The 24,176-nt window shown below is 34.9% G+C and overlaps 1 protein-coding gene and 3 long non-coding RNA genes across 8 annotated transcripts; all 4 read right to left on the bottom strand.

Annotated features, from left to right (window-relative positions):
* Nucleotides 1–4,936: 4,936 nt before the first annotated feature.
* On the bottom strand, nucleotides 4,937–7,148 carry LOC121789714. Of its 2 annotated transcripts, none has more exons than XR_006048140.1 (5): nucleotides 6,966–7,148; nucleotides 6,624–6,838; nucleotides 5,577–5,920; nucleotides 5,319–5,418; nucleotides 4,937–5,229 (listed from the first exon to the last, which is right to left on the bottom strand). It is a non-coding gene; the product is annotated as an uncharacterized LOC121789714 (long non-coding RNA). The 2 variants fall into 2 exon arrangements; XR_006048141.1 differs by having other exon boundaries at nucleotides 5,577–5,905.
* Nucleotides 7,149–7,799: 651 nt separating this feature from the next.
* LOC121789715 lies at nucleotides 7,800–9,905 on the bottom strand. Its single transcript, XR_006048142.1, has 4 exons — nucleotides 8,949–9,905; nucleotides 8,553–8,681; nucleotides 8,288–8,379; nucleotides 7,800–7,861 (listed from the first exon to the last, which is right to left on the bottom strand). It is a non-coding gene; the product is annotated as an uncharacterized LOC121789715 (long non-coding RNA).
* A 210-nt stretch (nucleotides 9,906–10,115) lies between these two features.
* On the bottom strand, nucleotides 10,116–13,594 carry LOC121789716. Its single transcript, XR_006048143.1, has 2 exons — nucleotides 11,022–13,594; nucleotides 10,116–10,953 (listed from the first exon to the last, which is right to left on the bottom strand). It is a non-coding gene; the product is annotated as an uncharacterized LOC121789716 (long non-coding RNA).
* A 378-nt stretch (nucleotides 13,595–13,972) lies between these two features.
* LOC121789710 lies at nucleotides 13,973–17,849 on the bottom strand. Of its 4 annotated transcripts, none has more exons than XR_006048135.1 (6): nucleotides 17,661–17,849; nucleotides 16,034–16,192; nucleotides 14,993–15,090; nucleotides 14,667–14,866; nucleotides 14,434–14,497; nucleotides 13,973–14,301 (listed from the first exon to the last, which is right to left on the bottom strand). XR_006048135.1 is itself a non-coding variant. In XM_042188094.1 (6 exons), the coding sequence occupies exons 2-6, from the start codon at nucleotides 16,136–16,138 to the stop codon at nucleotides 14,242–14,244; spliced, it is 486 nt and encodes a 161-aa protein (XP_042044028.1). In that variant the 5' UTR covers nucleotides 16,139–16,192; nucleotides 17,661–17,849; the 3' UTR covers nucleotides 13,973–14,241. The 4 variants fall into 4 exon arrangements, 2 of the variants coding, with proteins under 2 accessions (XP_042044028.1, XP_042044029.1); XR_006048134.1 differs by having other exon boundaries at nucleotides 15,011–15,090; XM_042188094.1 differs by having other exon boundaries at nucleotides 14,993–15,049.
* Nucleotides 17,850–24,176: the final 6,327 nt, after the last annotated feature.

The following is a 24,176-nucleotide window of genomic DNA, read 5'->3' as shown; positions in this document are numbered from 1 at the left end:
TTTTGAGTTGTAGATTGTCGAAATGATACTCTAGGTACATTGTGCACTTTGTGCGGGCAGTGTGTGTATTGTGTCTATACAATGTGCATGAAGTGTGTTATTTTTGTGTAGCGTCTTTAGTATGAGTATTTTGTGTATAATGTGTGTAGTATGTGCAACCCATTTAGTGTTTGTGTATTTTATTTATATCGTGTTTGTGTATTTTATTTATATTGCGTTTAATATTTGTAGATGTGCCACATATGTATAAATTGTGTATTTTATGAGTATATTTGTTGTATAGTATATACATTGTGTATTTTGTATTAGTATCTCTAGTGTGTTCAATGTAGGTATGTATGTTTGCATTACATGTGTTGTATATTTTGTTTATAGTGTGTTTAATATTTGTGGTATGTACTGCATATGTATACTGAGTGTAGTGTGTATAGTGAGTGTGGTGCAGTGTGTGTATTGTGTACTTTGTGCGGGCATTGTGTGTATTTTTTCTATATAATGTGCACAAAGTTTGTTATTTTTGTGTAGCGTCTTCAGTATGTGTATAGTGTATTTTATTTATATGTGTTTGTGTATTTTGTTCATAGCATGTCTAATGTTTGTAGTATGTGTTGCAAATGTATATATACCGAGTGTAGGGTTTTTATATTGTTTGTATTTTATATATGTATCCCATGTACAATGTGTAGTGTTTGTTTAATATATATGTGTGTAAAGTGTGTGTATTTGTGTGGTGTATATACCTTGTGTGCAATGTGTAGTGTGAGCTACTTATATACTATACAACAAATATATACATAAAATACAACATAAAATACACAATTTAGACATTCGTGGCACATATACTATACACATTACACACAATATAAATAAAATTCACAAAGACAATATAAATAAAATATACTATAAACATACTTAATACGCTATAAAAAAATAACACACTTTACGCACATTGTATAGACAAAATACACACACTGTACGCACAAAGTACACAATACACAACACACATTATACATACTACACTCATATACATATGCGGTACATACCACAAATATTAAACACACTATAAATAAAATACACAATACATGTATTGCAAACATACATACCTACATTGCACACACTAGAGATACTAACGCAAAATACACAATTTATATACTACACAACAAATATACACATAAAATACACAATTTATACACACGTGGCATATCTACAAATATTAAACACAATATAAATAAAATACACAAACACTAAATGGATTGCACATACTTCACACATTATACACAAAATACACATACTAAAGACGAAATAAGATACACAAACATGATATAAATAAAATACACAAACACTAAATCTAATGCACATACTACACACTTTATACACAAAACGCTACACAAAAATAACACTTTACACACATTGTATAGACAAAATACACACAATTTATACACACGTGGCACATCTACAAATATTAAACACAACATAAATAAAATACACAAACACTAAATGAATTGCCAATACTACACACGTGGCACATAATACAAATATTAAACACGATATAAATAAAATACACAAACACTAAATGGATTGCACATACTACACACATTATACACAAAATACACATAATAAAATGCTACAAAAATTAACACACTTTACGCACATTGTATAGACAAAATACACACACTGCCCGCACAAAGTACACAACACACGCAGTGCACCACACTCTATACACACTACCCCTATACATACGCGGTACATACCACAAATATTAAACACACTATAAATAAAAAATACAACACATGTATTGCAAACATACATAAAATACACCATTTATACATACTTGGAACATACTTCTAATATTAAACACAATATAAATAAAATACACAAACAAAATATAAATAAAATACTTAAACACTTATTGCACATACTACTCACATTATATACAAATTACACACACTGTCCGCACAAAGTACACAATACACACATTGCACCACACACATTATACGCACTACACTCACTATACATACGCGTTACACACTATAAATATTAAACACACTATAAATAAAATATACTACACATGTACTGCAAACATACATACCTACATTGCAAACACTACGAATACTAACACAAAATATACAATTTATATACTATACAAAAAATATACACATAAAATACACAATTTATACATACATGGCTCATATTACAAATATTAAACACAATATAAATAAAATACAAAAACACAATATAAATAAAATACGCAAACACAATATAAATAACATACACAAACAAATATAAATAAAATATAAAAATATTAAATAGATCGCACATACTACACACATTATATACAAAATACACACTAGTACACAATTCACAAAATAAACATACGAAACACCACTACACAAAAATAAAAACTTTAAACTATAGACAAAATACACAGACAACACAAAATACACAATACACACACTATACATGCACACACTTTAAACACATAAATATAAAACAAACAATACACACTGTACACAAAAAACTAAATACAAATATTATAAAACATACTATACATACTCGACACATACTACGAATATTACACACACTATAAATAAAATATACAAAACACATGCACAACATAAATACATACACACATTGTGCACACACTACAGATACTAATACAAAATAAACTATTTATACATACTACAACAAATGCATAAATAAAATACACAATTAATACACACGTGGTACATACTACAAACATTAAACACGTTATAAATAAAATACACAAACACAATATAAATAAAAAACACACACACTATACTCAAATAAGCATACTACGCACTATATAAAAACTAACAAACACCGCGCACCATATACATACTATACATCATAGCACACACTACAAATTGCACACAAAGTATATACACCACACAAATACATGCACTTTACACACATATATTAAACAAACAGTACACATTGTACACGAGATACATACAGAAAATACAAACATTATAAAAACCCAACACTCGGTACATACTACAAACATTAAACATGCTATAAGTAAAATATACAAACGTACACGAAACACATGTATTGTAAAAATACATACATACATTACACAAGCTAAAAATAGTAACACAAAATACACTACTTATATACTATACAACAAATGTATACATAAAATACAACATAAAATACACAATTTAGACATACATGGCACATATACTATACACATTAAACACAATATAAATAAAATTCACAAAGACAGAAAATATAAACATACTAAATACGCTATAAAAAAAATAACACACTTTACGCACATTGTATAGACAAAATACACACACTGTACGCACAAAGTACACAATACACACACTACACAACACACACTATACATACTACATTCATATACATATGCGGTACATACCACAAGTATTAAACACACTATAAATAAAATACAAAATACATGTATTGCAAACATACATACCTACATTGCACACACTACAGATACTAACGCAAAATACATAATTTATATACTACACAACAAATATATATATAAAATACACAATTTATACACACCTGGCATATCTACAAATATTAAACACAACATAAATAAAATACACAAACACTAAATTGATTGCACATACTTCACATATTATACACAAAATACACATACTAAAGATGAAATAAAATACACAAACATGATATAAATAAAATACACACACACTAAATCTAATGCACATACTGCACACTTTATACATAAAACGCTACATAAAAATAACACACTTTACGCACATTGTATAAACAAAATACACACAATTTATACATACGTGGTACATCTACAAATATTAAACACAACATAAATAAAATACACAAACACTAAATGAATTGCCAATACTACACACATTACACACAAAATACGCATATAAAGTCACAACGCAAAAATAAAACACTTTAAGTACACTGTATAGACAAAATACACATACAATCTGCATAAAGTACACAATACACACAGTGGTGCACCACGCACACTATACTAGTATTCATACGCGGTACATACCACAAATATTAAATACACTATAAATAGAATACACATATATACACAATTTATACATACGTGGCACATATTACAAATATTTAACACGATATAAATAAAATACACAAACATTAAATGGACTGCACACGCTACACCCATTATATATAAAATACACACTAGTACACAATTCACAAAATAAACATACTAAACACCACTACAAAAAAATAAAAACTTTACAGACAAAATACACACACTGTCCACACAAATATACAATACACACTATGCACAAGATACAATATCATAACTACATAAATACACACACTTTAAACACATACATATAAAACAAACAATATAATGCACATACTACACACACTATATACAAAATACACGCTAGTAAACAATTCACAAAATAAACATAGTCCACACAAAATACAAAATACACAATACACACACTATACACAAGATACATACACTACCATAACTACATAAATACACACACTTTAAACACATGCATATAAAACAAACAATACACACAATATTATAAAACATATAATACATACGCGGCACATACTACGAACATTACACACACTATAAATAAAATACATAAAACACAAGCACAACATAAATACATACACACATTGCACATACTACAAATACTAATACAAAATACACTACTTATACCCTATACAACAAATGCACAAATAAAATACATAATTTCTCACATGGTACATACTACAAACATTAAACACGATATAAATAAAATACACAAAACACAATATAAATAAAACACACACACACCATACACAAATAAACATATGACGCACTATAAAAATAATGAATAACTCTGCGTACGTACTATGTACTATACATCATAGCACCCAATACACATTGCACACCTCTATACACCACACAAATACACACACTTACACATACATTAAAAAAACACTACACAAATTACATACAGAAAATACAAACACTATAAACACACTTCATGATGAATGACCAAAATTTTGAAGCATCTGAGACGACATCTGTCAGAAAGTTAAAAGAGGAGAAATTGGAGAAAGATGAAAACCCTTGACTTGCTTCAGTATGCTGTCGAGGGAGATTAACAACACTAGCCTTGCATCTTCAACAACAGTGGAAGGATTCCGAATAGGTGCAGCACCACTTTCTAAATTTAACATCTCCGCGTCGTTTTTCATTTGTTGTAAAATCTAATTCGAGTAAACGGTGTTTGCGGAATTTCAGTATTTGAGAAGTGAGGCAACCAAGATAAAGAGAGCCAGCGCGCTATGATACAAACCTTTCTTCTCTTGTGATCAACAATATTCAAGAGTTGAACTTAGCTTAGCTACTTGAGCAGAGTCTTCCGCTGCTTCAGTCGCCAAAGTACCAGCAATATCCTTATGGACCAATATAACCGTAAATATCAGTATGCGAACCATAACAAACCACATTACTATAAACAATATAAAAAAACATACAGCAAAAGAACTAGATAATGACAATCTGTCTGTAGCTGCAAAAAGATGCGAATCTAAAGAAAATGGTAAGAACATACCTACAAATGTTGCAGCTGTGAAGTATAAAGATATCTGGCATATTCAGACAGCTGTCCAAGAGCATCGGTAGTCGGAGGCTGGGCTGCACCAAGTCCAGCCATCCAACCATCCATTATTGCTGTAGAGAGAATTTCCAGCTGACCAGTTGCTCTTGCAGCCATGTCATCAGCAATGGAAAGGAAATCGAAGTTCTCTACAAGCCAATTTCGAATTTGACGCTGGAGCGCGCCAGCAGGGTATGAACAAAAAGAGCCGCAAGTGCCTTTTTTCCAATTGAATAAATTTTTGCTTCTTCGGTTATTTCCTTGAGCTTTCCACCTGCTATATGCTGTCGCCAGGTCTCCTATATTAGTAAATGAGATGAATCAAACACACTGCTCAGCATCATTGATCTCACTTATTCGAGCATCATTGATCTCACTTATTCATTGTAAAAAATCAGCGAAAGACCTGAGATAATGCTTTTATAATGGAAATAGAAAGAAAACATAATAGACATCACCAACTGAAGAAACACAATAATAGCTAAACCGTCTTCGATGAACAAAGAGATAAGGAGGAGGTAACTTAAGGGCATATTCTTCCCATTTTTTCCCTTTTTACGTTTATGCAGTTTATCTTAAGGTCAGGCTTGAACTTTGAAATGCTATATATTTTTAAAAAGTGTACGAAAGAATAATACAAAACTAACAATCTCGAGGTACCAAAACCACTCCCTGAATAAAAAAATCATTGATTGTTGCTTTGCTTCTGAAATGACAAGGTTAGAACAGCCCGCCCATCCACTGTGTGTGGATTTGTTGCTTTGCTAATGAAATTATAAGGAAATCGTTTCAATTTAGTAGCGTATTCAGGCTTCAGTTGTTAGAGAGGTGTAACTCATCTATACAGAAATAAAGAATAACATAAACATGCTAGAATGGAAAAGACATTAAATCTAGTGATGAGTACAAATAAAGAATAACATAAACATGCTAGAATGGAAAAGACATTAAATCTAGTGATGAGTACAAATGGAATCAAGAAGGAAAACATTACTAATTTACCCGATCAATTCCACGTATCTTCAGAACTACTGATGACAACTTTGACTTCTTTTCTGGTTTTATATTTACTTTGAACCTTAAATTTGGTCCCCAACCAGCATATTCCTTGAACTAGAATCGTAATGAACTGGAGATCTTCCAAGGCTGCTACCACGGCTAGAGCTTCTACTACGTCCATTATTTGGCTTCTCAAGAAAGCGCTCAACCGGAGAAACCTTACATCACAAAAGACATTTTCACTTTTACACTCAATGCCTTATCATATTAAAAGAATTCATGTTTCACTCAAGTAGAAAAATTTGTCTATTCAACTAGTAGATCGACACGTGACAGGGAAGGCACCTTAATTGATTGTAGCTCTGGTGATCGAGCAAGCAGTGACATTATATAGAAAATCCTAACACGAGAGACAAGCATCGGATCCATCACTCTTCTGGGCTCCATTTTGCGAATGAAAGAAAAAACATCTCATATTTCAGCCAGGATTTCATGCTCTCTAGAAACACCTGCCTTAATGACTGCAGCCAGTACCTGCACATAGGAAACCAAGCAGTTATCAGTCCATGAAAGATGATAGAATTTAAATCTTTAACAATCGAGTTTTTCTCACTGAGACACATACATAACCATGTATGATAACACCAGAAGGATGCAAATGCACACAAAACAAATCTTATTGATTAACCTAGGCGATAGATCCAAATGTATTGAACACCCTAAACCATAGAAGGAAAAGGTAAATCTTAACAAATACTTCAGAGCTTTGTCATTAACAAATGCTCTGGAACCAAGCTAATTTTCTTAATCTTCTCAGATGCCAGAATGTTTCTGAAGGCAACTTATTTTGCAGACTGAACTTGCTGTGCAGATGCAATCATGTCATTCTTCAGCACAATGAATTTCAGCTTTCTCATCATCAGGATACCAAAAACTATATGTTGCCGATTGTATTCATAAGAGGAGGTAGAAGGTGCTGAACACATAATACTAAGGACAGCGCAGAAAAATGCAAGTAACCAAAGGGTTTCCTCAAGGAGATCCAATCCCCAAAAAAATTATAGAATGATCAAATTTATAAAATGATGAGAAAGCTAAAATTTGAATGACCAAAAAATTTGAATCATCTGAGACGACATCTGCCAAGCGGTTTATATTAAGTTCCAGTCTGGTAACTTGCCTCGGAGGGAGCATATAACTGTCTTGAATCTATACCAAGCTTTTACCAGCAATGCAAGAACCTATACAAAACAAATGCCCATGAAAGCACCAAGTAAGGAAAAATGAAAAATTTGATAACTACATATGTATAGAAGGCAAAATCTTCTCATAGTGCAGATATTGCAATGCTTATTGTACAGTAAATACTATAAATATTTGTTATAGACCCAATTGCGACTAGGCATTACTAATAAGTAGTTAAACATCACAAGAAAAAGTTGGAAATGTGTCGTATTTGGATTTTCTCGATGTGTTAAATTTCTGCAGTACATTTAAGATTATTTCAGTTCATTTTTAGAGTACAAAACTTGCTGGATTATCAATGTAATTGTAACAATAGATCTAAAGGGTCTGGGAAATCTCTTTTATTATAAATGCAATGAATATGTATCTCTCTCAGAGTTATGACAGAAATTGCATGATGCTTTGATTTTAGAAACCAATACCTCGAGTCCAACTTTGTCATATTATGAGTTGTTGTGTTGCTAGCCACCTCATCTAGGTATGATACACTTTCAGCTTCACAGAGTTTCAAAAGCTGCAGCAAAAAAAATCACACTTACTTTAAAGAATTAAGCGCATGTTCACACAACCACACCAAGCACAAGTACAAGCACAAGCACATAAAATTTTTAAGGTGTGCTAACTTTACCAACAGTTGTAAGATTTAAAGACATATATCAATTTATCTTAATTGGAAAGTGCACTCACAATAGATAAAGCTTTAGATTTTAGGCGGGAGATAGCAGCCATGTATGAGGAAATATTGTCTGAGCCCGATAACTTTAAGTTCATGACGGCCTGAACCAGAATCAGAACGCCTCCATTGCCCCACTACTCCTGCATTAAAACAAATAATAAAGAAACAAAGGGGGGAAAGGAAAACGAGAAAGTAATCAGAAATGAAGAAAGAATTCAGAAGTGTGAGATTTTAGTTAACCAATGGGATAAAGTTATATATGCTATTAATAGAACTTGTAATATACTAAGTCATAACAAGGGAGAAAATTCTCTTCTCATAGTTGTAACACCGGTCCCAATGTTAATGTAATCCATAAAGCGCACAATGAGAGAAAGTAGCACAGTTAAACGTCATAATTTACTTACTGAGGTTGATCTAGAAGACCGTGGTAAATCCGACGAGGCAGATTGTATTGACAGCAAAGCACCACTGAGTGACTACACAGTAGACTATGTATAAAACTACCTAGCTGGCATATAAGAGATGTTAGGTCAAAATAAATTGTTGAGGAACTTGACCAAACAGATCACTTCAACGGAAAAAATCATGCCATCAAATATATAGAGATCAGAGTAGTCTAGATTCCATACATTGTCATTAAATCCGGCATTGCAAAAATATTAAAATCATGAGAAAGATCAGTCAGCCTGCCACAGTAGTGGCAACACAGCAAACCGAATGCCAAAGTAAAAGGAAATGTGTCTCATAAGTACTTGGGAAAGAGATTGTAAAAACATTAACCGATATTAATATGCCAAGAGTTAACAATAAATGAGGTTTATATATCAAAGAAACACTAATATAGCACATATTTGTACACGGCATATGAGACGAAGAAAAATAGGAAACTACGTATGCCTTAATTATAAAGCTGCAAGGTACCAAAGAGTGGATTAAAAAATGCTGAAAAATATCAGGCACAGTATAATAACACACAAAAATATAATATATGTAACAGATTAATTATAAAGCTGCAAAAGGCAGCAAATAATGAATTAAATAAGTAGAAAAATATAGACGCAACAACAGAGAAGCAGAAGATCAAGCAAAGCAAGCTCAAAAAGCAAAAAATAGACTTGTGCCTTCTGTCTTCAGCCCTTCCCCCCGCTTCTTTTAAGTTAAGAAGTCAGTCAACCCCTACCACCCTCGACCTTCAGATCGACTAAGTACAATCTAGTCTATTTATGCAGTAGGATCTATCAAGGAAAACACATTAGTAGTTGAACAATAGATAACATTTGCAAGAATGAATCTAAATGCTCAGAGAAGCTTTCAAATTGACTAAGAGTAACATGAGAATATGCTGAATTATCTCGGTAGCCTCAAGTGCAACAGGATTGGCACACACCTCTGTAATCTGACTCAAAAAGAATTTCTTTTCTGCATACAGACAAGAAAAGGGTTACATGTTTAGTGCAACACGTAGAAGAATTCCAAAGACATAAAAATAATAAACTGTTGTATGTATTCCACTTCCTACAACTAAACAAAAAATTATATCTAAATGTATGTATAAAGAAGAGAATAACTAACCACAGATCCTGGTATCGTGTTCTTCAGAATTAGACAAAGCTAGACCAACTTCAATTTTATCAGGTACAAACAAGTGTAGAGCATCAGACTGATTATGCAGAAGTTCTTCATTGATGGCTTTAGTATGAAATGACACACTTAATATCGAACTAAAGTTAGGTTTAACAAATAAATGTTTGAATATTGAAGCAAGTATTGGTTGCAGCTTTATACCCTTCAACTCGCTGGAATAAATAGTGAGGTGGTCAAAAAAGAGCAGTGATACTGAATGAGATGGTCCAGAAACTGCTCTAATGCCTTTCTCCCGAAGGAAAACATTGGAATGTCATAAATCCAAGGTTAGACTGAAATTCACAATAATAACATTAACCAATAACCTAGGAAGGAACAAACACTTGAATTTGCAAGCTTCCCTAAAGCATCTAAAGCAGCTCGTAGAGCAATACACATCATATGGTGAGTCACAAGTTGACGCTTATTGACTGATCCTGAAGCAGAAACATTCACAAAGGATAAACATTACAGGCAAGCTGAAAATTTTAGAACGGGGTAACATTACAATTCATAGTTAAGTTGAATAGTATATTACAACACTATTAATCTGTTCTTATGTTCACTCAGTAAACCAAAATTTGTTGTATCAATCAGAATCATCAAACGGACAGGTAAAGAAAACAAACTCAAACACAGTAGACTATGTACAAACTACTGAACTGGCATATAAGAGATGTTAAGTTAAATTAAATTGTTGAGGAACTTGACCAAATATACAGAAATCGAAGTAGTCTAGATTCCATGTATTGTACACATAGTGGCAACAAGCTGCAGTTTCCATTCCTGCATTGCAAAAATATTAAAATCATGAGAAAGGTCAGTCACTCTGCTACAGTAGTGGCAACACTAACCTCATAGAAAGTATCTTTACTTGACACTAATTGAGTGCCCAACCAGCTTCCATGGCCCACGGTTTCTTTTTTAGATGCAATTACAGCAAACCGAATGCCAAAGTTAAAAGGAAATGTGTGTAGTAAGTAACTAGGAAAGAGGCTATAAAAACATTTAACATATATATTAAGAATCCAAGATTTGACAATCAATGGGGTTTACATATCAAAGAAACACTTTTATAGCACATATTTGTACAGGGCATATGAGACAAAGAAAAATAGGATGCTATGTATGTATTAATTAATTATGGTGCAAGGTAGCAAAAAGTGGATTAGAAAAAGTAGAAAAAAGTCAGGCACAGTATAACAAACAAAAATAAAATGTATGTAACAGATCAATTATAACAAACAAAAATATAATATGTGTAACAGATCAATTATAAAACGGCAAAATGCAGCAAAGAATGAATTAAATAAGTAGGAAAAATATAGGCGCAACAACCAAGAAACAAAAGATCACAAAGCAAGCTCAAAAATCAATAAATAGACTTGTGCCTTCAGTTTTCCACCCCTTCAGTTTTCCACCCTTTCCCCCTCATCTTTTAAGTTAAGAACTCAGTCGCCCCCTACCACCCTCGACCTTCGGATCGACTAAGTACTTTCTAGTCTATTTATGCAGTAGGAACTATCACGGAAAACACTTTAGTTCCACGAGAGATAACATTTGCAAGAACGAGAGGCCTTCAAATCGACTAAGAGTAGCACAAGAATATGCTGAATTATCTCAGTAGCCTCAAACGCAACAGGATTGGTACACAGCAGCTCTGCAATCTGACTCAAACAGAAAGTCTTTCCTAAATACAGCCAAGAAAAGGGTTAAGGTTTAGTGCAACAAGTTGAAGAATTCCAAGGAGATAAAAATAATAAACTGTTGTATGTATTCCACTTCCTACAACAAACAAAAAATTATGTCTAAATGTATGTACAAAGAAGAGAATAACTAACCACACATCCTGGTATCGTGGTGATATTGTGTTCTTCAGAATTAGACAAAGCAAGTCCAACCCCAATTTTATCAGGTACCAACAAGTGTAGAGCATCATAAAGATTTGGCAGTAGTTTTTCATTGATGGCTTTAGTATGAAATGACACACTAAATATCGAACTAAAGTAAATAAATGTTTGAATATTGAAGCAAATATTGGTTGCAACTTTATACCCTTCAACTCGCTGGAATAAATAGTGAGGTGGTCAAAATTGAACCGGAGCAGTAGTACACTGCCCGCCATTCCATCCATTATGTAATAACAAGTTAAACAATTACCCACACACATCAAATACTTCCCAAACAATTACCCACACACATCAAATACTTCCCAAACATAAGTCTTGCTCGCCCTCAAGCAAGTTAGATAAATAAGCACATTCACAAGAAATTAGATAATCCTCTACTTCAAGTCACGTCAAATCACACGAATCATTTAGAGAAATTAGGTTGAGCCCGAATTCACTCGCGAGTAAAACTTTTAGAACATGAATTGTACACGAACTAATTCCCTAAGAGCTAGGCATCCAATGCTTCAATGTTAGTTCGATTTATGTCTTGGGAGTCTCAAACCATCGTCGCTAATTCATAAAGAGAAGTTCTTCCAGCTATTCTTTATTTTAAGCACATAAGATCTTTCTCCCAAAATCAAGCAAAATTCATCGCTCACAAGTCAATATGATGCCTAAATCAAAAGGTCTTTTCATTTGGATGTAACGGGGCTTTTGGTAAAGGTGTGATCATATTTGGATAAGTAGCTTATCACCATTCTTAAAATACTAGCACATCCCTCACAACATCCTTCCCATCTCACTAAAATACAAAATTCTGACAGCTCAACACCCCAAACTGGAGATTTTTCTACCTTCTAAACCAAGTGATCTTATTCTTTTGAGCATATTTCTGTTTTTCGCTCGATATTCTTTTTTCTGGCCTTGGCTTTTTTAACTCATGAAAGGCTGCCATTTTATTTTATTTTTTTACTTGCCTTGGCTTTTTATTTTACACATGAAAGGCTGCCTTTTTATTTTATTTTTTTTCTAGCCCTGGCTTTTTTTACACGTAAAAAGGCTGCCTTTTTATTTTTTATTTTTTCAAGCCTTGGCTTTTTTTTACACATTAAAGGCTGCCTTTTTATTTTACTTTTGTTTGAAGAGAGAGTTTTTTCATTTGTATCTCAATATAAATGAATACCACCTAATGAATGTTCCATGACTTCCATCTTTTCCTTGCCACCATAAATACCCTCCCAATAATGTGCTAGCACTTTAATTTTAGTGACTAGGGTAGAAAATATAGGCCAACAAACGGATATAATAAGTAGGCTAATATAGTGACTTCAAAATTTTCAACAAAGAAAATAGGCTTTTGGGGCTCAAACCGGCTCACTAGTGGTTTATGTAGGGTTAGGCATGTGATAATTTGGATATGAGGCTTTTAGTCCTATTGCCTAAATCATTTTTATGCACCAATATCAACAAGATTGCAACTCATAAAGCTCTCATTCAGTTGATCGGCCCTATGGCTTTTTGAATTAATTTTTCAAAACCGGAATAGTTTCTCTCTCCTTAGCTCAAGAAATCTGGCACCAAAGAACATTATTGTCACTGTATCTGAAGCACGGGAAACCTAGTTCTCCAGAAGTTAGTAAGCAACAAGAAGTTTATAGACCAACCCTCGAGAGAAACGAAGTCTACACTAATAACCCATAAAAAAGTGGTGAAAGTAGTGACAATCAATAGAGAGAAAATCTAGCATGCACACACAAATAACAAGTGGTGAAACACTGTTCGTGGAAGCTTTTCGTCCTCACTACAAAGTAGAATAGTACTAGGGCAATTTTTGGATATTTATGAAGCTAATATCCTTTGTTTATCGACTGGTGATGTGTATGAAATCATTAAAAACTAGGGAGATGCACAGATTAGAGAGTTGTGAGACAACCTCTCGGAAATTTACTCTTAATCATAACATGTCAATTAACATTTAAATTCTCTATAAAAATCAACATATCAGGCATGAATGAAAATAAATAGCAGCTAGGCACTCATGTATAAGTAGGAAGCATCCCAAGTTGAGTATATACGGGCTCGAACAACACCTGAAAAAGATTAGAAGTAGAGTTACCAGAATCCTCAAAGACCATGATTTTGACGACTACAAAGATGAGAAGTAGAGCTACTCCTTTTTTCATCAGGGCCGAGTCCAACACAGGAAGCTAGTTGCTCCTGCAATCCACCGCTTCCCAAGCTCCTGCAAGAAGAAACAAACTTCATTAAAATCTTATCAAGAACACAACAGATATATTATGATAAAAACAGATGCACTTAACATTTTATGGAAAAGGATGAATGATATCCACAGGCTAAGCAAGAGAGGTTTTACATGGAATAAATTATCTTCTGATGCAGCACGAACGATTCGGGACTCAAATTGACTTATAAATAACCTACAAAGAAGATTGTCAATCTTAGATAGCCTTAAAAATACATTAAGTACAGAATGCACGCATGCACATAATGATAAATGTGGTGAGTGAAGCAGGTTTATTAAAGAAATGTCAATGCTTTCAGGCAGTAAAATCTCTAATCAGATGACTAGGTAAAATCTAGAAAAACCTGTTTGTTAACAATGCATTCCCGAAATAACTTTTGCTGACACAGAGACTGTAGAAATTGAAGAGAAGAATCACACTGCAGCCGAGGTGATTCAAGGTCTCTTCAGTAGTAGGGGATACACTTCTAGATGAATCGTTGGTCCGCAGATACTTGACATCTACACAAACCGCAGCAAATGCTGCCTCTTTGCATATGTACACCTGCCACCAACTCCACTTACTCAGCCACAACATAATTTGATAACACTTTGAAATAACAACAATCAAGAAGATGAAGTGGGAAGATTTATAACATTAAACTAGTAATTTAATGTTCTCAGTTCTCACCAAATCCTGGATTGCTACCTTGTAATATGCAGTCAATGCTAGAGCAACCTCTTGGTACTGTGAAGAAACAATGACCGTCAACAATTGTAGACTGCAATCTATGAGAGACGCATGAAAAAGAATCATGTCATTGGGAATGGTGTGATATTCCTAGATACGAAGTAGTAAGTACATATCTACAAACAACGGATAAGGAAATGAATATTGACTTGTATGTATGCTCCAAGTAGAACTAGCAGATAAAAGACCAGGTCAATCAGTTGTTCTTCCGATATCTTCACATCATCAAGCAATATCAGAAGAAAACATATGATGATATATGAATTAAGGGACATACTGATGATGTATACACATATAACCACATCATAACACACGTAACAAATATGTTGCCAGAAGTTGAGAATGACTATATTTTCAAGTACATAAACAGGGAAGATAAATTAAGAAAGAGCTAGGATCAATGTGAAGATAAGGAGCTGTGAATCAAAGTTATTAAAGTTAAAGGCTAAAAGGGCTCAGGAGAGGTGGAACTAAAAAACCTATAAAGCATTAAGTACCTCATATCATACAAATGATGGGTGAGTTTATGATCTTAGGAAGTTGTGGTTTATGCAAAAACATTAGCAACTGCAGTTAAAGAAGACTAGAGGAAATTAAGCAGAAAGGTTGTCAGGATAACTAGAAAAAAACATGTTAAAATACTTTTAAACCTCCATGTATTACAATAGTTCTTGACTGCAAATCTCATAATATTGAGAATGAAAAATGAGAAGCAACCTAAAGCAAAAAAAGGAAAGCGAAAACAAGCAGACTGTTACATGATGTAGTGGAAAAAACCAGTGAAGGAATACAGGTCGCTAGTAAAGCAACCAAGTCAAAATAAAGATTTTCTATCCATCCGTTTATGTTTGTTGTCTTGCGTCAATCAGCACACAAATCCAATTATAAGTGTAATATAGGTCTTTTGAAAATCAACAAAAAAATAGAGCATTGCCATCTGCTTGATATGATGATAGATAGCTCAGTATCACTTCCGATAACCTGTTCAATTTTGGGCACCCGGGAGGCAAGATCACACATGGAATGCAACCGAAGAATTCCACATAGCAAATACTTGAACGTGGATTTTTCCTTTTCCCAAACCATAATCGCTGCGATAAGGTGAAGAGGAAGATTCCTTGCAAATTTTTCCAAGTCAACCTGCAATAATCATGTGATTCCAACATGTGCATTCTGACGTGTAAATAGCAATAACAATATCTATAACATAAATAACAACTTTTGCAACAACCCTATTAGTTTCTATGAGTACATCCCAGATACAACAAGCCAAGAAATTGCAGATTTAACCTCTACCGAAAATCCCAACAAACTACAGTTCTAGTATATATATAGATAGATAGATCAAGCCAAGAAATTGCAGATTTAACCTCTACCGAAAATCCCAACAAACTACAGTTCTAGTATATATATAGATAGATAGATCAATGTTTGTAAGTCGTCCGATATATCGCGATATATCGCGATATATCGCCTGTATCGGTAGGCCAAGGGTCGATACACACCCAGATGCGACTTAGGCGACTAACATTCGAGTCGTCCGATATATCGCGCGACTCGACCGATTAGTCGCCTGATCGAGTCGAGGACGACTTAATGGGCTTCACTCCAGATTGGGCCAGGCGGACAGGTAGGTGTCTATTCAGCCCATTAGGGTTTCTTTATACATCCCCCACACCCCCTCCCCACGTCCTCCTCCTCCAGAACTGCAGCCGCCGCCGACGCTCCCTCCACCTCCAGAAACTGAAGAACGCCGCCGCCTCTCCTGGACACGCCTCCGGCCTGCCTCATCCGCCGCCTCTCCTCATTCAGGATGAACTCTAGTTCCGGTAATGCTCCAGTTCCTCTTCCTCTCTTATGTCGCTCCTCTCTCGTCTATTATTTGAGTTCCTCAAGCGCTGCATCTGATTACGAAGATGATGAAGAGGGTGGTGGAGGTTCAGCTGCAGGGGCTTTCCAAGTGGATGATGTTGTGCTTTGAGTTTGCTTAATTGCTTGTTAGTTGTTATCATGCAAATCGTTGAACATGACTAAATCATTGAACAATATGATGCTGTGTTTTTTCCTGTTGTAATTTGAAGTATATATTGCATATTTTACATGTGTAAAAGGGCAAGTCGCCCGATATATCGATATATATCGGTCTTGAGGGACCTGGACGACTTGTCTGGTGAGTCGCCCGACTTACTATCGATATATCGACTAAGTCGACCGATATATCGACTGAGTCGATATATCGGTCCTATGGCGACGCGGTTCGATTCACCGACTTAAAAACATTGAGATAGATACATATGCACCTATTCCCAATCAGTTTCACTATCACACAATTGTTTCACCACCAAAACCGAGAGAGAAATAGAGAGTCAGTGGGTCTAGCTTTCACAATGGCTGAGCCCAAATTTTAAGATAAATGCTCAAAGGGATAACACCAATCTACAAATAAGCAAGCGATATCAACCCAAGAATGTTTGGACATCACAACAAGTTTATTAGCTTCACAAATCAAGAAGAAAACCCAATATCATGAACCCAAATCTAACTCCCTAACATATCTAGCCAAACAAGAAGATAAAATTTGTAAACTGAAAAATTAATGGAAACTTACCTAAGCCGAGAAGTCCACGGCAGTCCAACGAAATTGACAGTGCAGCCGATATGGCTGGAGAATGACACCGACCGAAGTGAGACCCCGACGGCAGCGACTGCTCGGTGGATTCTCGAGTGCCTCTCACCGCTCGGCGGCACCTGATATCCGACGGATGGACTGATGGCATGACAGCCTTGCGACGCGGCGGCTGGGTGTGCGCGACGTCAGCAATTCCAGACCGAGGAGAGTGCAACTGGAACGGAGGGAGCGGCTCCGGAGCGACGGAGGCCGCTGTCTGCAAGCGAGTCCAGCGAGTGTATGCGCAAAGGAGAGTCGGTGCCGGCTGCTATTGACCGACGGCAGTAGCGGTGGGCGGTCATGGTCAGGCGGAATTGAAATTTGGGGAGGAATTCAAAATAGCTTTAATCGACCGAACAGAGGCTGCGTCGAATTGTTTGGGGAGAAATCGGACCGGTGATGGAGTGTAGTCACCGGCGTGAGAAAGGCGGAAGGGTGCCGACGGGAATTGGTTCCTTCATTTGGGGATCTATGATTTGGGGAAAGTAAATTCAAATTGAATAACGGCAATTGAAATTTTTGAGGAATTCAATATATAGACGTGTTTGATACTGTCGTGAGGAAGCAAAATAAGAATTTGACCAAGAAAACAAAGAATGAATTCATATATTTGAGTTTGATACACCCAAGAATTGTTGGATGAAAAACTTCCAATGCTTGACACGTATTTTATTGATATTGTATTAAATGCTATTAACACTTTTATCCCTAAAATTAATGAGCATACTTAACACTTTATATCATTGTTATATTGTAGGGTAAATGCATTTTGAATGGCCAAAATATTGGTTTATTAAAATGGCTCTGACTTCCAACTTGTTTGTAGAGATAAGGGTGGAAGGAGGCCCCCGAGCACACATTATATCATACAAGTAAATTGATTGATAAAATAAAAATGACCAGATATAATGGCAACTGAAATTTGAGAGGAATTCAAAATATAGCTTTAATCAACAAAAATTTTAACTATTAAGGATAATTCTTTGGGACCGTGAGTAATTCCATGATGGGCCAATGAATTGAATAAATTAGGGCTGACTTTAAGTGGGCTATATTTAAATAATTCTTTAAATTGGCTGATTAATTAATTCTTTGGTCTAAATTGATTTAGTTAATGGTGGCTAATATGTTGGATTATTTTAGTAACTTCGACACGAATTAATATCCAGATTTATTTAATTCTTCAACATATTCAAGTTAAAGGCAGGAATTGCTAGTTTAAGTTCATGCAAAATAATGTTGTAAAGGCAGGAAATAAAATTAACATGCATGCATTCTAATTAAGTTTGAATATTTATTGAGTCTAGTCAGTATGTTATTCTTATTTTAGAAGGAACTATACCGGCAAGAAAGTTAAGACTGAAGTGAGAATTCAATTAATAATCTAAGCAAACGTGGTGGATTTTCTATCCTACATTATTGTTATTGTGTGGTTTTTCTTCCTAAATACTCCCTCCATCCATGGAAAATAATCTTATGATGTCATTATGGGATTTTCATAAAAAATAGTATCATTTCTAAAAAATAGAAAGTTTCACTCATATTTTATCTATTTTTTTATCTTTCTCTCTTACTCTATCAATTTCTATTAGAACACGTGTCGTCCACAAATGAGACTATTTTTTATAACGGAGGGAGTATAAGTTAGTTTCATGTATGTTTTATGAGAAAATGATGTTATGTATGTTATGTAATGCCATGTTTTGTTTTGATCATTTTCTATTTATTTGACTAGCACGGGGGAGCATACCTATTTGGCTTTACAAAACTTCTTTTTCCGAAAAAAAAATACTTTGGCACTACCAATCTACTAAACAAATAACGTTGACTTATTTGTTTATTATACATTTAAATATGTAAAACAACCATTAAATGTAAAAATAAAACACATATGAAAAAATAATTTGTTTAATTCCTTGAAAAATAATCGAAGAATTTTTACAATATTCAAGCACTCGAAAAATATTTTACAGTACACGAAATACTAATAAAGAAAATATGAGATACTTATTTATAGATGAAGTGAGAAAGTATTAATTATGTGTAGTGTGAGACCATTTACTTAAAAAGTAAATTGAACTCAGAATTGAATAATAACAGTACTCTCCCTTTGTAGCCATTAGGAGTCTCATTTGAGTTTGGCACGAGTTTTAAGAAATATAAAGGAATGTGAGTGAGTAAAAATAGTGGAATGTGGAACCCATTTTTTATACATATTAGGTTTATAATAGAATGTGAGTGGATTGATTACTTCTTCTTTAAGAAAATAAGTAGTCTAATTTATGTAGTATTGGTACAATTGTATTACTTCTCCTTTATTTACTACTAATTTGTATATTTTTCATAAATTATGAATTACTAGATATTAAATAAAAGCAGAGGGTGGATATGATTACATCGCTGAGAAAGGACATTCATGCATCTTTTATTCTAGTTTCATTTAAAGTAAAGTTTGTTTTTGAAATCATACATAATATTGCATTAATTGTGGTAATGAATCATTGGGTAATGATAAAAAAAAATAAATGCAAACTCTTATATATTCTAATAAATGCAAACTCTTATATATTATACAAACTTTACCTATGAATAATTTGTATCACTTCTTCTTTATTTACTGCTAATTTGTATTTTTACATAAATATTGAATTACTAGATACTAAATAAAAGCAGAGGAGTGGACATTCGTGCATTTTTTATTCTAATTTCATTTTAAAGTAGAGTTTGGTTTTTGAAAATTTCATACATAATATTGCATTAATTGTGGTAATGAATCATTGGATAATGATAAAATGCAAACTCTATATATCCGTACAAACTCTAAACTATGGTCAAGGTCGTTAGAAATATCAATAAATGACCAAATAACAGGCAACAAAAATGTCAACATAACCGTGACACTGTGTTGACAATCTTTGTTGTTGTTTTATTTTTTATAACGGAAGACTTGTACAAAACCAAAATAAACCAGACAAAGGATCTATTTGACAGATTATGGGTATATTAATACATGTTAACACAGAATTGCATGTTAGAATGCAAATAATTCATGCTTAAAGAAAATAAATCCTAAACATGAATACTACGGTGTAGAGTTACCGATTTGATTCTCCAAAGAATCATCGATACTTGCACCTTCTCCACGTGATGACCTTTAATACGAGACCACGGATCTCTAATCTGTTCTTGAACTCAAGTTGTGACCTTTGGGTGGGCAAAGCTTGTCAAAATCGAAAGGACTCGACTAGAAAGTGTCGGGGTTTGGTGCCCCTTGCACAGCGGAAGACTTGGATAAAATAAATTAATCAGATAATGATCTATTTGATCGATTATGCAATTAATCAATTCACATGTTAAACAAATAATTGCATGCTAGAACGTAAATAATTCATGCTTAGAAATAAAAATCCTAAACATGAATACTACGGTTTAGATACAGATTTGATTCTCCAAAGAATCGTCGATTGCTGGTTCCAGAACTGTATTCCGAAATCCGTGTGGACTAATCTTATCAAAATACTATGACTCGAATAAACAAGACAGAAATTCCTCACGGAGGAGAGCTGAAGAAAAAATCATCTCATCCAATCAAGAGAGGGACAAAAATTTCATAGTAAATAAAATTATATTTTATATCTAATTTATTCTCCTATTTATATTAAGTTCATATTGGGCCCAGTCATGGATCTATGGAAGGTTTTGGATATGGCCTCACCCAATTAGCTTTTTACTAATTAAATTGAACCCACAATTTAATACAAGCTTATATTGGAATATTATTAGCAGCCACCACAGAATTAATATTGCACTGCTGATGAGTCTAGTTTCATGCATGTGTTCCATGATAATATTCTACTATCTAACGTGCGAATATGAGCCAGGTGTGTGTGAAAGTCCGCCATATTCCAAGGATGTTCTGATCAACTAGGCGGACAGACGAATCGAGAAAAATGAGTGAAACTGTTGCGTGAACGGATCAAGTCAGATCAACCGGAGCCAACAGGAGTTCCCGCATAGAAGATGGAGCTAAAAACCCTACCAAAATCCAAAGGCATGAATGACATTTCGAGAGGACGGTACCCTAGGGATCAGAGCCCTACACCTCTCTATAAATAACAAGCCAAGCGCGAGTAGGAGAGGGGGGCGCACATAGAGAGAAACTCATTCCTGATTTCAGCTCTCTTCAAGGGCTGAAATGGGAGCTCCCAACACTCAACACTCCTGAATTCTGCCACTCACACACTTGGTCTTAGTTTAGTTTAGTTTAGCAGCGTGGTGGTGTTAGTTTTACCGGCTCTATCTTTTGGTTATGTAATTCCGCTTCGAGACGAAGCGATGAAACAATTTCTACTTTTAGTTCTATTTACTTTTAGTTTATGCTTGACGTTCAGACTTGGATTTCAGTTTATTGATCAATGTTTTGTGGAAGTTTGTTATTATGCATGAACTCTCTGATCGATGTTTGATTTCCGATTTATGAAGTGTATCTTAGCTCAAATGTTTAGCTGTTGTTTATTCCATTGGATGTGCTCTGTTGTCTATGAATTTTACTCAGTTATGAAGTGATCATGGATGGGATGCGTTAGGACGTTTAGATCTGCTAATTGGTAACATGGTAGTGTAGATCTGAGTATGTTTGCATTGATCGAAGATGCGATCGTGTTTGATTCGTTTTGGCAGTCGTAGATCTGAAGTTTCATTTTATTATTTTCATGAGCATGAGTAGGTCAGTTTGTTTATGTCTTAACAGTAGTTGTTCTCTGCTTGATTTGGAAGTTATGCGTCAGATTTATAAGTTTGTGCTTTCTTGCCAAGTTTGTTCTGATGGAAGTCTCTGCACATCTGATTTACTCTGTTCCTTGATTTGGTTGTAGAAGAAGATGAGTTTGTTAGTAAAGTTTTGCTTATCGTACACTTTTCAGATTTCAGGAAATTACATGATGAGTTGATCAAGTAGATTTTATTCCATTTAGCAGGTGGATTAGTTTAGTTAGTTTAGTCTCTCAAGTCAAGTAGTTTAACTTAACCCACCGTAGTAAAGCGTGGCAGCAGTCATTCTCATTCGTGTCCGCAACCAATGTAAAACAAATCATCTATGTGGGATCGATCTGTACTTGACTATACTAGTTAATAGTTGTAATAGCCGAGACTTAGGTTTCTCGGGAGTTATGAAATAAAATACTAGAACTTTTATTGACAAATGAAAGAGTATTTTTATTTCTTGAAAAAGGGTACAATTACAATTTTCAGAAACCTCAAACTAAATTACAATCTTTGACAATGAAAATAAAAGTCGAGCTACACTACTACATTTAGAAATCCCTAAGGGCTACTTTGGCCTTCGTCATCGGGCCGTCTCGGCCCCAGATTTTTCAAACGAGCCGGGAGGGCGAGACCACGAGGGAAGACAGCCTCGTTGGCCAGTCGCAACTCCTGCCAAAGCACACGAAAGAGAACTAGTTGCATGAATAGAGACTGTTGGTGGATTGTGATAGCTCGGCACCAAGCTCAGCAGTTCGCCACCAAGCTCGGCAGTTCGGCAGGGAGCTCAGCAGTTCGGTACCAAGCTCGGCAGTTCGGCACCAAGCTCGGCAACTCCGTGATCTGGAGAGAAAGATCAAAACATGAAGAAGAGCTCGGCTGTTATGACAACTCGTTTCAACAGCCGTTAGATCTCCTCAATTGTTTACAGAGACAACAAGAGAAGTGTATTAAGAAAGGGAAGGGGAAACAATACCTTTCAGAAAGGTGAGTGAGTGTTGGACCGAAAGAGGCAAACTCCAGCCAGCAGGCTCCCCTCCAGCTAATACTCTGCAAAGCTGCGGGTAACAGCCCTTGCTTCCCCTACCCAAACCGGTTATAGTCCGGAAATCAGCCCCCACAATGCCACCTCTAGTGTGCACCTGCAAAAGAAGACAAAATTCATGAATGAATCAGAGTACAAGGCAGCACAAAACACCAAAATCAGTTAAAGGATGCTGCAAGGTCAGCCAACACTCAGCCTCTGCAGCTTTCAGTTACAAGATATGTGTTTTTATACACATTCTAAGCCCCTCGGTTACTATACCACACCACAACACCTTCCACTTAGTAGCAAAGTAACAAGCTAAAGAGAGGGAGGGAGAACCGAGAGAAAGCGGAAGGAATCGAGCAAGAGTAAGAGCAGCCTCACTCAGCAATCACAAGAGGTAAATCCTCCAAACCATACTAGCATCATGTAGTACACAGTAGATAGCCAAGAATGAGAACTTAGGAACACATGAGCTCAAGAACATAGGAGTATGCCTTAGAACCCCACATCAGAACATAATCAGTAACATAGAAACGGCTACCACAGGCTCAACCCCTCCATGAAATCGAATCAATCATAGCAGAATGTAAGAAAATCCCTAATGCTCAAGTCACAGTATCTTTTTCGCAAGCTTCACTTAACACACTAGAAAGATTTAAACAAGA

The sequence above is a fragment of the Salvia splendens genome, unplaced genomic scaffold, assembly GCF_004379255.2.
Source record: "Salvia splendens isolate huo1 unplaced genomic scaffold, SspV2 ctg314, whole genome shotgun sequence".
NCBI lineage: Eukaryota > Viridiplantae > Streptophyta > Magnoliopsida > Lamiales > Lamiaceae > Salvia > Salvia splendens.
Note: the sequence above shows the minus strand (reverse complement) of the source record. Positions and strands in the feature narration are given on the sequence as shown.